Genomic DNA, 16,888 nt, shown 5'->3' with positions numbered 1-16,888 from the left:
AATAAGAAAAAGAAAAGGTTTTATTTTACCTTCATGTATTCCCTTTCAAATATTCTTCCTTCTTTATGTAGATCTGAGTTTCTGACTTATATCATTTTCCTTGTCTTTGAAGAACTTTTAATATTTCTTGCAAGGCAAGTCTACTGGCAACAAATTCCCTCAATTTTTGTTTATATGAGAAAATCTTTATTTCTCCTTCACTTTTGAAGGATAGTTTCACAAGATACAGAATTCTAGATTGGTGGTTTTCTCTCTCAACATTTTAAATATTTCACTCCACCCTATTCTTGTTTACCTGGTTTCTGAGAAGAAGTCAGATGTAATTCTTATCTTTGATCCTTTATAGGTAAGGTTTTTCCTTTGGCTTCTATTAAGATTTTTTCTTTATCTTAGATTTTTCTGAATGAATATGATATGCCTAGATGTAGTTTTTTGGACAACTATCTGTTTGGTATTCTCTGAGCTTTCTGGATCTGTGATTTGGCATCTGACTTTAATCTGGGGGGAATTCTCAGCCATTATGGCTTCAAATATGTCTTCTGTTCCTTTCTGTCTTTCTTTTTCTCTTCTGGTATTCCCATTTCATGTTTGTTACACCTTTTGTAGTTGTCCCACAGTTCATGGATATTCTGTTCCATTTTTGTTAAGTAATTTTTCTCTTTGTTTTTCAATTTTGGAAGTTTCTGTTGACATGGTCTCAAACTCAGAGATTCTTTCTCAGCTATGTTCAGTTTACTAATGAGCCCAACAAAGGCATTCTTCATTTCTGTTGTGTGTGTTTTTTTTTTTGTTTTTTTTTTTGAGACAGAGTCTCGCTCTGTGGCTTGGGGTAGAGTGCAGTGGTGTCATCGTAGCTCACTGCACTCTCAAACTCCTGGGCTCAAGTGATCCTCCTGCCTCAGCCTCCTGAGTAGCTGGGACTACAGGAATGTGCCACTATGATGCCTGGCTAATTTTTCTATTTTCAGTATTATAGGAATGGGGTCTTGCTCTTGCTCACGCTGGTCTCAAACTCCTGAGCCAAGCAATCCTCCTGCCTCGGCCTCCCAGCAATGCTAGGATTATAGGCGTGAGCCATAACGCCTGGCCTGTTGTGTTCTTGATCTCTAGCATTTCTTTCTTATGCTTTCTGACAATCTCCATCTCTGTTTACAATATCTACCTGTTCTTATATGTTGTCTAGTTTTTTCCATTAGGAACCTTAGCATATTAATCATGATTTTTTTAAATTCACAGTCTGATAATTCCAACATCCCTGGTATATCTTGGTCTGGTACTGATACTTGCTCTGTCCTTCAAACTGTGGGTTTTTTTTTTTTTGCCTTTTAATACACCTTATGAATTTTAGTTGAAACGTGAATGTGACGTACTGGTTAAAAGGACCTGTAATAAATATGATTCTAGTAGCGTGGTGGTAAGGTGTGGGGGGAGGTAACGTTCTGTAGTCCCATGACGAGGTCTCAGTCTCAGTGAGCCTGTGTCCCTGAGCTGTGAACTTCACAAGTATTTTCTAGTTGGTACAGGATGGTTAGAGGGGGCTGGAGTTGGGTGTTTCCCTTCAACCATGTGGAAGGCTAGAGAGGACTGGTTGGAGTTGGGTATTTCCCTTCCCCAGGTTGGTTCGGCTCGGACAAAACCTGTATAAGTTAGGCTCTGGTAAAACACTTTCTCTTGAGGGCGGTCCTTATTAAGAAGAACAGAATGCTGGGTGTATTTCACAATGGTTATTTTTTCCCTTCCCCGGTATTTTCCCTCTCCCCCTGCAGGTTGGCTGCAGGAGATAAAAGTTACAAAGGTGTGGGTCTCTTTCATCCCATGACTGGGCCCCTCCTTGAGTTTTAAACTCTCAGACTTATCCACACAGAGATTCAGCCAATTTGTTAATTATACTTTAGGCTTCCCTACTCTGCCACTGGTTTCTGCTCCTGTAAGTTATGATTTTCTGAACCCATCTGTCTGTCTCTCCTATTTTTGTTTGCCCTGTGACTCACTTCTCTGATTGATCTAAGAAGAGTTACTAATTTTTCAGTTTGTTGTACTTTTTATTTGTTGTTAGGACAGAGTGATGACTTCTAAGCTCTTTACATGTGGAACTGGAAATTGGAAGTCTCTGGAATAGTATGTTTGAACCCTAAACTACCAAGACTACCAACTTCATTAAAACTCATGATAAGATTTTAATGGAGAAATTCTGTTCCCAAGATTACTTGAAAATCATAGTTGGGTGTATAACAAAGCTTTCCTTTAACACACTAGAAAAAATTTTTCTTTGGGGCCATGGTGTTTTATTATGAAAATAGAATAAAAACTTCAAAACCAAAATGATCCTTTCTAATTTGATGAAAAATTTGTATTTTTTATTCTTTTCTGTGCATGAGTTATATGCAACTTGGAAAATAGTTCACGTGGGTCCCAAGGTAAAGAGACATGTGAGTTACATATGCTTCACAAGGCCCCGGGCTCAAAACTAGCATGAGTTAAATACAACTGATATGGAAGTTAATGTGTTAATTTATTTAAAGGAAAAACAACTTCACGAAAATATATTAGTACTTTTATCGAAAATTAAAAAGAAACAAAAAAGGAACAATAGCCAAAATTCTAAATCTACAAGCCTAGATTATCCGTTCCTTTGGGAGTATGTGAGCCAGTCCCCAAATAAGGTATATAAACAGTGTGATTAAATATGATAAGACTGATTTCTGTATGTGATTGAGAGTTTAGATTGCCTATTTAAATTTAACTTATATATACTGTGGTACTGGTGAATTAACTATTATTTATAGAGAAATTGAAGTTCTACTTCCTTTTATAATGCAAAGTATATGCTGTTTTAAGGGTTTCTTTGATTATCTAATTTTACTTACACAGGGTTGTATATTACTTATTCCTTGATAGAACAGAGTGAAGATTCCTGATAATGACACGTTCTAAGCACACCCAGAGACTGGGTATAAAGGAGACAGTACGAATGAAGGGCGTGTGTGCGTTGACAGAAAGAGACAGATAGATAGAAAGAGATTTCAAAAAAGAGAGTGCAAGAATATACATGCCCAAAATATAAACATGGAAAATCCCCTTTTCCTATAAATGTCTCTAAAACTTCTAAGTCAAAAATTAAAGAAAAAGGGGGGAGGGAATGAGTTATAGATCTAAGTTTAAAGTTACAATATTTACAATACTGATGTTTTAGAACTCCTCAATTTGTTCCTAAGCAAACTGCAGTCCAAACTCAGTGGATAACCTTTGGTGACCAAGACATTTCCCTATGTTTCACAGGCTCTGGCCCTACTCCCAACAACTACTCTACAGAAACTGCTTACTAAACAGACAGGGTCATAGGAACATATGTATATTTACAAAGGAGTCCAATCACTTACACTGGCAGATGAGGACCATTCAAATTCAGAGAAAAGCTTGATTCGGGGACTTCAAAATACTGATGTTAATTAAAAAGCAACCTTTACCAATGAAAAATCAATGAATAAAATTTGCTTCAAAAGTTTAAAGTTAGCAAGCAGCAAATAAGAAAGTAAAACTTTAAAACTTAAATTACTTATTCTTTACTATATTTTAATCTAATTTTTATTCTCTATAGGCTGTATACTTTGGAGGTTGAAATCTCTTAAGGTTAATCATATAGAACATTTAGGAAAAGAATCTCAAGAGAACCTTTATAAATATTTGATGACAATGAAATGCTTTAAAATTTCATTGGGAAAGCAAGTTTTATACAACCCTTTACAAAGTTGTAGCTGTTTTAAACTTAACTTGAAACTAAATGTCAAAAGTAGGTTTTAAATAAAAATCTTTAATAATGCTGCTTCTAATCTCAAAAATTTAGCATAAAAAGGCATGAAAAATATTAAAATATAGACCTCTTAGGCAATATATTGTTTTTGTTTTTGTCTTTGAAAAATTCAAGGGCATAATTTCCCCTTTGTTCACATATTACTTGTAACAGAGTTGATCATCTATCTGATCTGGAGTATAAAGATTAAGCAGTGGCTTTGTTGTCTCATGTTTTAATAATTCATCAAATATATTTCTCATTTTCTCTGCATTTACATTTCTTATTTCACATACCATTTGTAATAATTAAATTCAATATTCCTTGTGGAGGCCAAGAAATGTGTTTACTCTTATTCATCTGTGGTTTTGTTTCTTCTGTTTCTGACAGGACGGTTTCTGCAGTTTCTTCCTGTGCACTTCTATCAGGAGTGGTGAGGATCTGAGGTAAAACAAGGAAGTCTTTTAGGAACTATACTTTCCATACAATTTATAAGTGTACTAAGCCACCAAATCTCATAATTAAATCCATATTATTACTGTCAACATGGGGAATCACACATACAAAAGAAGATTCATGCTCTACATCAATAGGTATTAGGGCTGTTGTGGTAGTGCATTTTGCAAGGCAACTTGATTTAGTCTTTTAATACACTTGAGTCCATTTTCATTTACCATTTATGAATAAGTGAGCCTATACTGTAGGCATAATAATTAAAAGTGTCCATCCTCTGTCTACCTCCCAAAGATTATTCATCAAAACTTTTATTAAATGAAAATACAACTAAATTGGAAAGGAGGTGAAAGATAATTTTATTTGTACTCATCTAATTTGAAAAATTATAGAACTGAAAGAAATAGGAGAAAACATAGGTCACACTTTCAGAAATGCATGCTCCCACTAACATTTATAGATAACACAGTTATATAGCTCCAGGGTATACCTCAATCTTCTATGTTTTTAATGGTAATTAGTCTAATTATGAGACTGTTGATTTGGAAAAAAGGAATCTTTGGTTTGTGAGAATATTAATAAATTTCTCCCAATGTAAAAAACAAAACATAAAGGGGAACTCTCATATACTTTTGGTAGGAATGTAAATTAGTACAGTCACTATGGAGAACAGTAGAGGTTCCTCAAAAAACTACAAATAGAACTACCATATGACCGAGCAATCCCACTGCTAGGTGCCTACCCAAAAGAAGGGAATTTAGTATATTGAAAAGATATCTGCACTCCCATGTTTATTGCAGCATATTCACAATAGCCAAGATTTGGAATCAACCTAAGTGTCCATCAGTGGATGAACAGATAAAGAAATTATGTTACATATACACAATGGAATATTATATAGCCATAAAAAGAATGAAATCCTGCCATTTGTGACAAGATGGATGGAACTGGAGAACACTATGTTAAGTGAAATAAGCCAAGCACAGAAAGACAAATCTCTCATGTTCTCACTCATACATGGGAGCTAAATACTAAAAACAATTGATCTCATAGAGACAGAGAGTACAGTGAAGGTTACCAGAGGCTGGGGAGGGTAGAAGGGAGTGGGGGATAAAGTGGGAATGGTTAATGGGTGCAAAAATATAGACAGAATGAACAATGAACAATATTTGATAGCAGAACAAAATGACTATAATCAACAATAAGTTAGGGTATACTTTCAAATAACTAAAAGAGTAGAATTGGAATGTTCCTAACACAAAGAATGGTAAATGCCTGAGGGGATGGGTAGCCAATTACCCTGATTTGATTAATTCACGTGTATGCCTATATCAAAACATCACAGGTAACCTATAAAGATATATAACTATTATGTACCCATAATAATTAAAAATTACAAATCTTAAAAACATTGTTTAAAAATAACTTTAAGTGTTCAAAAACTGAGGACTTTATTTCTCCTGAAGAGGTCTCAACCTGCAGTGGCCATTCTGACAGGCTGGGAAACACTACTCCGGCCATAAGCCAGGAACATGTGTTTCAAAGGAGTGAAAAAAGGAGATGGGATTTTACACGGAGCAAGGTGACTAAATCTACATATTTAACAAGGGAGAGGACTTATGAATATTTATGAAGAGAAAACACGCATGTGTAATTGTGCTTTACATCTCCTACCCTGTCATGGCTGGGAACTCAGTTTTAAGGCTTTTTTTCTGGGGTTCCCTGGGCCGAGAGGGATCGGTTCAGTTAGTGGGGGGCTTAGGATTTTATTTTTAGTTCACATCTACTTATATATTTCCTTTGGCATTTATAAGAACAGTAAGAACTTTTCCTCATTAAAAAAAAACAATATAAATAATAACATCAACAACAATAACATACCAGAGTAGACTTAACCTGGGAATAGAGAGTTCCAAATTTGCCTTATGGTTGTCAGAATACTTTGAGTGCAGTGGGAGAGAGAACATCATATTGTCACAGGAAATGGTGACAAAGGCTAGAGTGCAGAGATTGAGGAAGGGGAGAGTTAACATTTAATGACTAGGGAGACAAAGACACCACAGCAGCTGATGGCTAAAACGAATTCTGTAGCTCTTTGAAGTCAAAGTTCTTCAAATCTGATCATGAGTAACCTGCTGGAGTTCTGGTGTAGAGGCTTTTTCTAGATATTTCTGTCACTATATAAAAGGGCTAAAGACACAACAGTGAATTTTTATTAAGGTGGGTGAAAGGTCATATAGAGTAAAACTATATTATTTTGTTTTATTATTTCAGATTTATAATAAATCGACATAGACTCGGATGACTTCTTCACAGATAAAGTGATTAGAATCAATGGTGAATATTTAAAATATTTTTAGAAAGGACTTTTTTGGCCCTTAAGAACTGTAGAAACCCCTATTTTAATAAATAAGCAATTTATAATTCTAATTATAAGCAATTATTATTTAGTAAAACTAGATCAACAAAGGGTCTAATGACTTACTCTATACACTTATAAAAATAAAAAACTTGCATCTCTTCAAAATACACAGCGCAATATTATAATTGATTGAGACTCATCTTTACCTTAATTTAAATTACTGAGTTTTTCCTGGATGTGGCAAGAAGTAATAAGCCACATTTCTCCTTATTCCTAAAATCTGCACTCTTCATCTCTAAAATACTTTGTAACTGCTCTTTTCATTTGTTCCATTCTTTCTGCTCATTTCCTAGGACCCATTAAAACTAGCTATTTTAAAATTACCACTTTTCATTTTTTAACCAGACATATAAAAGAAACTAATAGGTAAATTTTAGAAATAATTTTTAAGATCAGATTCATTTTATATCATATATTACAATATAGTTTTAAGTTTTTACCTGAGGAATTGTAGATGTTTGGGAGTTTTTATTCTCCACATGTTCATTTTTTGATTCTGTGGTGTGCATGCTAAGATTTAAAAGAAAAATAATTTGAAAGAAAACACAGGACTATAAATCCATATGAAATCAAACATGGTTAGGGGGATTAATTTTTAATGATTTATTTGTCATAAAGTTGTATCATAGTCAAGTCAGATATCTTTATGGCGAAAACAGCTCCAAATATTCATTTTTAAAGTTATTAACGAAAGCTATGTGCACAAGTTTTAAAAAACCATTATCACACAGAAATTTAACACTTCTTAATAGTTCATAATACTGGGCTGTATCTTAGAAGCATATTTCAGAAAATTCAATTCTTTATTTCAAGCAATGAACTAGTATGTTTGAGATAATTTCCACAGTTGATTTACTCTATCTTTATACTCCTGCATAAGGGATTCTATAAAAATTTAAAATGAAATATAATCAACTACATTAATTCTTACATCTATAAGTTACTGATACATAATTGTCTTGTTGTGTGGTCCATCTGAAAGATCTATGGGTCCAACAGTTAAACATATCTATAAGATTTTATTTTAACTAAGAATGAGCTAGAACCACATTAAAAGAAGAATTATGTCTGGGAACTTCTATTTTAAAATATCTGTTATTTCTCTCTTCTCTGTGATCTTTGCTTGCTCTGAATTTAGGGAGAGTGCCTTTGTCTTAAATTATCTTTCTCTAAATTCTTGAGTTGTTGTTGAAAATAAAACTAAAGATTTCAAGTTTTAATTTTTAGGTAATCTAAATTACCATACCTCACAGTGTTTCAAGAATCTATACTTTTTAAAAGGGCAAGCAATTTTAATAATGAAAATTTTTAATAAAAAATTTCTAGGCGCTTTACATCTATTGTCTCACTGTAATGAAGTAAAATATTACTGTGTAAATAAAATCCTATAAGGGATCATAACTGAATTTATAACTTTATTAAAGCAGAAAATAATACTTATTCCAAAATTTTGATTAAAAATTATAATTAAGTCTCTTTAAAGTGGAGTTCCATTTAAATTAAAGTGACTGTCGAAATTACTACTTTGTCATTAGAATGACTACATTGTCATCAGCTATTAGCTCAGGAGCTAAGTGGTAGTCAACTCTAAGTACAAGGAGGGTGAGTGAATCACTTAAGTTGTGTCATGTTGTGAAGGGATAGGCTGAGGGTTAGAACCATTAAAAAGTTTAAGCTGGAGAGCATGGGTTGTGAGGACCGGACACCAAGCTAATTCACTCACTTAATTTTTGAATGCTTATTCTGCGCTCTGAAGGCAAAGCAGCAAAACAAAAAACAGAAATACAGGCGTCTGCTGTCATGCAGATTATATTCTTGTTGGGGAGAAGGGAAGACAATGAACATTTTCAGATTGTGATAAGTACTAAAGAAAATACATGAAGATGACGTTACAGATCAAGGTGAGATTTGAACTGTAACCTAAATGAAGAGAAGCTTTGAGTCATAAGTAGGTAGATGGACTAGGAGCAGGCAAGCATTAAGACCAAGAATCAAACAAGTAGAGACATCAAAAACTAGGCAGCTATTTTAAAATCTACGACTATGTAATGATTAGGATAGCAAGGATTGGAATCCAGGCAAAAAGACAACGCATTAGAGCTTCAAAGGTAAGGAGTCTGAATAATCAATGTATGGGTTAACAGCTGTAAGGGAAGTTTGACATTGAGTCAAGCAATATTTATGACTGGCAACTACTCAACACTCTTTACATATCTGCCAAGAGTGGAACTGGAACATAGCATGCCTAGTAACTTAAAAGCAAGGACTTCAGAGCTGAGATGGAAATGTATTCCACTCTCCCTTTTATCTTTTAATAACTGTGGGAAATGATTTGGCTCCATAGGCCTCAATTTCCTTATCTAAAAAATAATGGTATCATAATGCTTAATTTACTGGTTATCATAAGGATTAAATGATCTATTAATAAGAACAGCTAACACAAGTAGAATTATGTTAAGCACTTTATTTTTATTTCAGCATATTATGGGGGTACAAATGTTTATGTTACATATATTGCCTTTGCCCTGCCTGAGTCAGAGCTTCAAGCGTGTCCATCCTCTAGACAGCGTGCACTTCACCCATTAGGTGTGAATATACCCATCTCCTTCATCCCCCTCCCACCTGTCCAACACCCAATGAATGTTAGTACTATATGTGTACATAAGTGTTGATCAGTTAGTACTAGTTTGATGGTGAGTACGTGTGGTGCTTGTTTTTCCATTCTTGTGATACTTAGGAGAATGGGCTCTAGCTCCATTCAGGATAATACAAGAGGTGCTAGATCACCATTTTTTTTTATGGCTGAGTAGAACTCCATGGTATACATATACCACGTTTTATTAATACACTCATGTATTGATGGGCACTTGGGTTGTTTCCACATCTTTGCAATTGTGAGTTGTGCTGCTATAAACATTCGTGTGCAGATGTCTTTTTTATAGAATGTCTGTTTTTCCTTTGGGTAGATGCCCAGTAATTGGATTGCTGGATCAAACGGTAGTTCTGCTTTTAGCTCTTTGAGGCATCTCCATATTATTTTCCACAGAGGTTGTACTAGTTTGCTGTTCCACCAGGAGTGTAAGAGTGTTCCTATCTCTCCACATCAACACCAACATTTATTGTTTTGGGACTTTTTGATAAAGGCCATTCTCACTGGAGTTAAGTGATATCTCATTGTGGTTTTGATTTGCATTTCCCTGATAATTAGAGATGCTGAGCATTTTTTCGTATGTTTGTTGGCCATTATTCTGTCTTCTTTTGAAAAGTTTCTGTTCATGTCTTTGCCCACTTTTTGATGGGTTTGTTTGATTTTTTCTTGCCGATTTTCCTGAGTTCTATATAGACTTTACTTATCAGCCCTTTATCATATGTGTAGCATGTGAATATTTCCTCCCATTCTGTAGGTTATCTGTTTGCTCTCCTGATAGTTTCTTTGGATATGCAGAAGCTTTTTAATTTGATCAGGTCCCATTTATTTATTTTTGTTGTTGCTGTGATTGCTCTTGGGGTCTTCTTCATGAATTCTTTGCCTAGGCCAATGTCTGTAAGAGTTTTTCCAACACTTTCTTCCAGAATTCTTATAGTTTCATGCTTTAGGTTTAAGTCTGTTATCCACTGTGAGTTGATTTTTGTGAGAGGTGAGATGTACAGATCCTGTTTCAGTCTTCTACATGTGGCTATCCAGTTTTCCCAGCAGCATTTATTGAATAAGGATTTTTTTCCCCAGTGTATGTTTTTGTCTGCTTTGTCAAGGATTAGATGGCTGTGTGAGGATGGTTTTGCATCTGGATTCTCAGTTCTGTTCCATTGTTATATGTCTCTGTTCTTGTGCCAGTACCATGCTGTTTTAGTTACTATAGCCTTGTGGTATACCTTGATGCCTGAAAAATTGATACATCTAAATTTGTTCTTTTTGCTTAAGATTGCTTTTGCTATATGGGGTCTTCTCTGGTTCCATACAAAGAATAGAATTATTTTTTCTAGATCTGAAAATATGATGTTGGCATTTTAATAGGGATTGCTCTGAATCTGTAGATCACTTTGAGTAGTACAGACATTTTAACAATGTTGATTCTGCTGACCTATAAGCATGGTATGGTTTTTTACCTGTTTATATCCTCTGCTATTTCCTTCCTCAGTGTTTTGTAGTTCTCCTTATAGAGGTCTTTTACCTCCTTGGTTAAATATATTCCTAGGTATTTTATTTTCTTTGTTGCTATTGTGAAGGGTATTGAGTCTTTGATTTGGTTCTCAGCCTGACTGTTTTTGGTGTATAGGAATGCTTCTGATTTCTGCACGTTGATTTTGTAACCTCGGATTTTGCCAAATTTGTTTACCAATTCCAGTAGTCTTATGGCAGAATCTTTCAGGTGGTCTAGATTTAAGATTATATCATTAGCAAAGAGCGATAGTTTGACCTCTTCTGCCCCCATTTGGATGATCTGGATTTCCTTCTCTTGTCTGATTGATCTGGCTATGACTTCCAGCACTATGTTGAACAGAAGCAGTGATAGAGGGCAACCTTGTCTGGTTCCAGTGGTAAGTGGGAATGCTTTCAATTTTTCCCCATTCAGTATGATGTTGGCTGTGGGTTTGTCATATGTGGCTTGTAACATTTTTAGGTAAGTCCCATCTATGCCTATTTTGTTAAGCATTCTTATCATAAAAGGGTGCTGAATTTTGTCAAATGCTTTTTCTGCATCTATTGAGAGGATCATATGGTCTTTGTTTTTCTTTCTATTTATGTAGTGAATTACATTTATAGATTTGCATATATTGAACCATGTCTGCATCTTTGGGATGAAGCCCACTAGGTCATGATGGATTATTTGTTTGATAACCACCTGACTTGGGTTTGCTAGGATTTTGTTGAGAATTTTTGCATCTATATTCATAAGTGACATTGGTCTATAGTTTTCCTTTTTTGTTGCATCTTTTCCTGATTTGGTATCAGGGTAATGTTGGCTTAATGAAACATGCTGGGGAGGATTCCTCCTTCTTGATGTTGTGGAATAATTTCTGCAGGATAGGCACCAGTTCTTCTTTGTACGTCTGGTAAAATTTGGGTGTCAAACAATCTAGTTCAGGACTTTTCTTTTAGGAAGGTTTTGTATTGCTGCTTCAATTTTGGTACTTGATATTGGTCTGCTCAAGAATTCTATTTCTTCACGATTGAGCCTAGGGAGGCTGTGTGTTTCTAAGAATTTGTCCATACATTCCACATTTTCAAATTTATGTGTATAGAGGTTTTTATAGTATTCATAGATGATATTTTGTATTTCCATGGTATCAGTTGTAATTTCTCCTTTTTCATTCCTGATGGAGCTTATTAGAGTCCTTTCTTTTCTACTTCTAGTTAATCTAGCAAGAGGTGTGTCAATTTTATTTTTTCAAAGAACAAACTTTTTGTTTTATTAATCTTCCATATAGGTTTTTTGCTATCGATTTCATTTAGTTCTGCTCTGATCTTTGTTATTTCTTTTCTTCTGCTGGGTTTGGGGTTGGTTTGCTCATCCTTTTCCAGTTCTTTGAGATGATTTTGTTGATTTGTGATCTTTCTGTCTTTTGGATGTAGGCATTTATGGATATATATTTTCCTCTCAGGACTGCTTTAGCTGTGTCCCACAGGTTTTGATAACTTGTGTCCCCTTTATGATTTAGTTCAAAGCACTTAACATGAATCATTTCATTCAATTCTCATAAAAAATCTATGAGGTACTTAGCATTATTATCCCCATTTTATAGATGTTGAAACTGAGACACAGGAAAGTTAAGTATTCCCAAAGTTATACAACTAGCATCTGGCAGAGTTGTAATCTGTAGCAAGTATTCTTTAATATTATTCAAGTCCTTGTTAACCTTGGTATTGTCTTTTTCTCTTTAGCCATTCTGGTGACACTCCATTGTGGATTTAAATTGCATTCTCTTGATGATTAATAAATTCTTTATCATATATATATTGGCCATTTGAATATCTTTAGTAAAATGTTCAAATCTCTTGCCCATTTTTTATTGTATTGGAGGCCATTTTCATATGGATTTGTTAAAATTCTTTATGTATTCTAGATATTAATCTTTTACTGGACATATAATTAGCCACTATCATCTCTCACTCTGTGGCTTTCCTTTTCACTGTGATGATGTATTTTTAAAAATATATTTTAATTTAGTCCTGTTTATCCTTTTCTTCCTTTATAGCTAGAGGTTTTATTGTTTCAGAAATCTTTGGCAACCCTGAGGCCATAAATGTATTCTCATATATATTCTTCTAGATGCATTATTGTTTTTCCTTTCCTATGTTAAAGGAAAAACAATAGGTCTATGGTCCATGATCCATTTGAAATTGATTTTTTTGTATGGAGTATGAGAAAGAGATCAAAATTCATTTTTCCCATATTGATATCTAATTGACCCAGCACCATTTATTAAAAAGATCATCCTTTACCAATTGCATTGCAATGCTACCTTCAGTATAAATCAGGTGACCACATATATGTGAATTTATTTTTAAATTCAATTCTGTTGCCCTGGCCCATTTATCTATCTCATGTCAACATTACACTAGTGCTTGTATAATAGGTATTGATATATGGTGTTATACATTCTCAGTTTTGTTTTTCTTCATAGTCGGATTGACCCTTTGGCCCTTTTAATTTCCACATAAATTTTAGAACCAAGTTGTCAATTTACACACACCACATACACACATGTACACACACACACACACATACACACACAAACATGCTGCTGGAATTTTCACTGAAATTGCATTGAATCTTTAGATCAATCTGGGGAGAACTGACATCTTAACAATATAGAATCTTTTAATCCTTGAACATTGTATATCCCTCCATTTATTTAGATTTGCTTTGATTTGTCTTAATAACGTTTTGTAGTTTTCATGGTAAAGAACTGCATGTCTTTTATTAGGCTAATTTTTAGGTATTTGATGTTTTTTAGATGCTAATAAAAATAGTATCATTTAAAAAATTTATTGTTTTTTGATGGAATACAGAAATATAAGATTTGTTCATTTCACTTGGTATCAGGCCTCGATAAATCCACTTAATTCTAATAGTCTGTGGATTCTCTTGGATTTTCTGAGTACATGAATATGTGGTTGGCAAATATAAGTTTTATTTTTTCCTTTTAAAGTTTTATGTTCTTCCTCTGTTTTTCTTTCTTTATTGCTCTGGCTATAACCTATTTTTAGGGGAGGGGACTGCAAAAAAAAAAAAAAGAACGAAAGAAAAGAAAAGAAATATAACCTGTCTTTACTGTTGCTCTATATTCTTGATAACCTTGGTATTATCTTTCTTCCTTAGCTCCCCACCACAAAGAATTAAGCATTTCTTTTACTATAGATCTGTTGGTGATAAATTCTTTCATTATTTCTTTGGCTGAAAATGGCTTTATTTCACTGTCACTTTTGAAAGTGATTCTCATTGGACACAGAACTGTAGGCTAGAAATTATTTTAAGCACTTTAAAGATGTTCCACTGTATGCTGGCTTCCATAGTTTCTGTTGAAAATTTAGCTGTCATTCTTGCCATGACTCCTTTGAAGATAACATTTATCTTTTTTTACTTTGGTTGATACTAATCATGGTTATTTAAAAAAATTTTATTGTGATAAAATATACAGCAAACTTACCATTGTAACCATTTTAAAGTGTACAGTTCTGCGGTATTAAGTACAGTCACACTGCTAGTTAACCATCACCACTATCCATCTCCAGAACTTTTTTATCACCTCAAAGAGAAACTCTGTATGCATTAAACAATAACTCTCCAATCTCTCCTCCCCCAAACCCCTGGTAATTACCATTCTACTTTCTGTCTCTGTGTATTTGACTATTCTAGGTACCTTATATAAATCATATATTTGTCCTTTTTAGTCTGGCCTATTCCAATTAGCATAATGTTTTCAAAGTTTATCCATACTGTAGCATGTTTCAGAATTTTCTTCCTTTTACAAGGCTGAATATCCATTTCATGTATACATATTTTATTCATCTATTCTTCTGCCAATGGACATTGGGTTGTTTTCACCTTTTGGCTATTGGGAGTAATGCTGCTATGAATATGGGTGTACCAATAACTGAGTCCCTGCTTTGAATTTTTTGGGGTATATACCTAGAAATAGAATTGGTGAATCATGATAATTTTGTTTAATTTTTTGAGGAATCATCACACCGTTTTTCACAGCAGCTATATCATTTTACGTTCATACCAGCAACGCTGAAGGGTTCTAATTTCTCCACATGCATGAATTATTTTCTGGTTTTGATAACAGCCATCCAAATGTGTATAAAATGGTATGCCGTTGTAGTTTTGATATGAACTTCCCTAATGATTAGTGATGTTGAGCATCTTTTCATATGCTTATTGATTATTTGTATATATCCTTTTTGGAGAAATGTCTATTCAAACCCTTTGCCCATTTTTTAATTGGGTTGTTTGTTTCTGTGTTGTTGAGTTGTAGGAGTTCTTTGTGTACTATAGATATTAATCTCTTATCTGATATGATATGCAAATATTTTCTCCCATTCTGTGGGTTGCCATGTCATTCTGCTGATAGTGTCCTTTGGTGCACAAAAGTTTTTAATTTTAATGCAATCCAACTTATCCATTTTTCTTTTGTTGCTTATGATTTTGATATACAAGAAATCATTGCCAAACCCATTAAGCTTTCCCCTTATATTTTTATTTGAAGAATGTTTACAGTTTTAGTTCTTACAATTATAGTTATTTTAACATTTTAACTAAAAAATCTGGGTCATCTTTGAGTCTGTTTCAATTTTCAATTTTCTGTCTTGGCTTAGGATCGTATAGCATTGCCTAATTGTTAGCAGGGTTAACAATTGTTACTAAAAGCTTGATATTGTATATTAAAAAAAACTGTACAGTGCTCCTCCAGAGAGAAATATTTGGAGTAGCAGGAGTGCTAATCACCTTATGCAAATCAGAGACTGAGCTCAGTTGAGACAGCTTTGTAATATTCAGTTTTACTTCAATTTGTCCTGGTTCCTTGGGCATAGTCCTCTAGGGATTTTGCCTAAGATGATGCCCTCAATAAATAAAGGTCACCTAACCTGTTTCTCCCATACCAGGGATACCTTACCATTTCACTTTGGTTCACTCTGTCCATGCCTTCCTATCCTGGATGAGCTGAATTAGCTTCTCCAAGGTTACATAGCTATAAATAAAGGCGTTGGGGTCAAAATGAGGCAGTCAGACTCCAGAGCCCATCCTCTTAAAACTAAAGTGCTTACAATGTGTCAGGCACCATGCCAGACATAGACTAAAGCTCTCATAAAAGTTTAGATGTCTATGTTTAGAAAATGGCCATGATAACTTAGCCATAAAAAATTCAATGGTCTACTGAGAAAAGAGTGAAAAAATGTGTCAAAAAACTACCTAACTGTTTAGCTTTTCCAGTTTTGAAAAGGAAATATTACAAACAAGATCCTTAGGAAATAAAAAAAAGAGCCTTAAGAAAAACTTGAAAATAGAAAAAACAGTCATAGAAAGATAAAATTATTTAGAAATAGCTCGTTGGATATCAATTACAAAGCTGTTAAGATCACTGGCTATCATGCCAATAATGCTATTCCATTGCCTCTGACCAGCCCTCTATTTGGTCCTCACCTCCCAAGAGCTTTCACTGAGAACTCTGGAACTTTTGTTAGACCATTATCAAATTCTCTTATATTCTCAACCACTTTTCAAAGCATGCTCTCAAATTCTGAGCCCTACCTGAAACAAAGCCCTTTCTTTCTTTAAGGACACTACTTTCCCTGTAGTCCCCTTACATAATAGCTATTTATTTGCTAGCATTCTTTCTGACACCCCACTGCTATTTCTAAACCCTCTAATGTAAAAACAAAACAAAACAAAATCCTTGCTCCTTTGAAACTTTTATAATTTGATAATATCAAGTTATCCCGCTTCTCACTGTCATTTACTGACCTCATTTTGGTACCTTTCCATTATTCACCAAAACATTAGCACCTGATCCCAAAATCTGTAATCTTTGTGAATATCTTATACACTTGGATAAGTCATCTGCTGCCTTGGTTCCTCAGTTCTTTACTTCCTTTCCAATAAAGGAAAGGCCATGCTGAATCCTTTTCTGAAATGCTTTATTATCAATAATCACTAATTCAAGCATCTACCATTGGGAATACTTGATCATTTTTCAGTTTTCTTATCCAATTACAT

At 34.2% G+C, this 16,888-nt stretch overlaps 1 protein-coding gene across 1 annotated transcript in view; it reads right to left on the bottom strand.

The window, feature by feature from the left end:
* LOC105819183 (sodium/hydrogen exchanger 9B1-like) overlaps positions 1-16,888 on the bottom strand; it is a 94,618-nt gene that overhangs the window by 63,565 nt on the left and 14,165 nt on the right. Inside the window, exons 2-3 of the mRNA XM_012655371.1 lie at positions 7,106-7,175; positions 4,087-4,231 (exon numbers count right to left, since the gene is read on the bottom strand). Coding sequence (XP_012510825.1) covers positions 4,087-4,231; positions 7,106-7,174 — 214 coding nt within the window. The 5' untranslated portion in view covers position 7,175. The remainder of the gene's footprint in view (positions 1-4,086; positions 4,232-7,105; positions 7,176-16,888) is intronic.

Source organism: Propithecus coquereli, unplaced genomic scaffold (genome assembly GCF_000956105.1).
Source record: "Propithecus coquereli isolate 6110/MARCELLA unplaced genomic scaffold, Pcoq_1.0 Scaffold475, whole genome shotgun sequence".
Classification (NCBI taxonomy): Eukaryota; Metazoa; Chordata; class Mammalia; order Primates; family Indriidae; genus Propithecus; species Propithecus coquereli.
The sequence above is the reverse complement of the archived record's forward strand: the minus strand, read 5'-3'. Positions and strand labels throughout refer to the sequence as shown.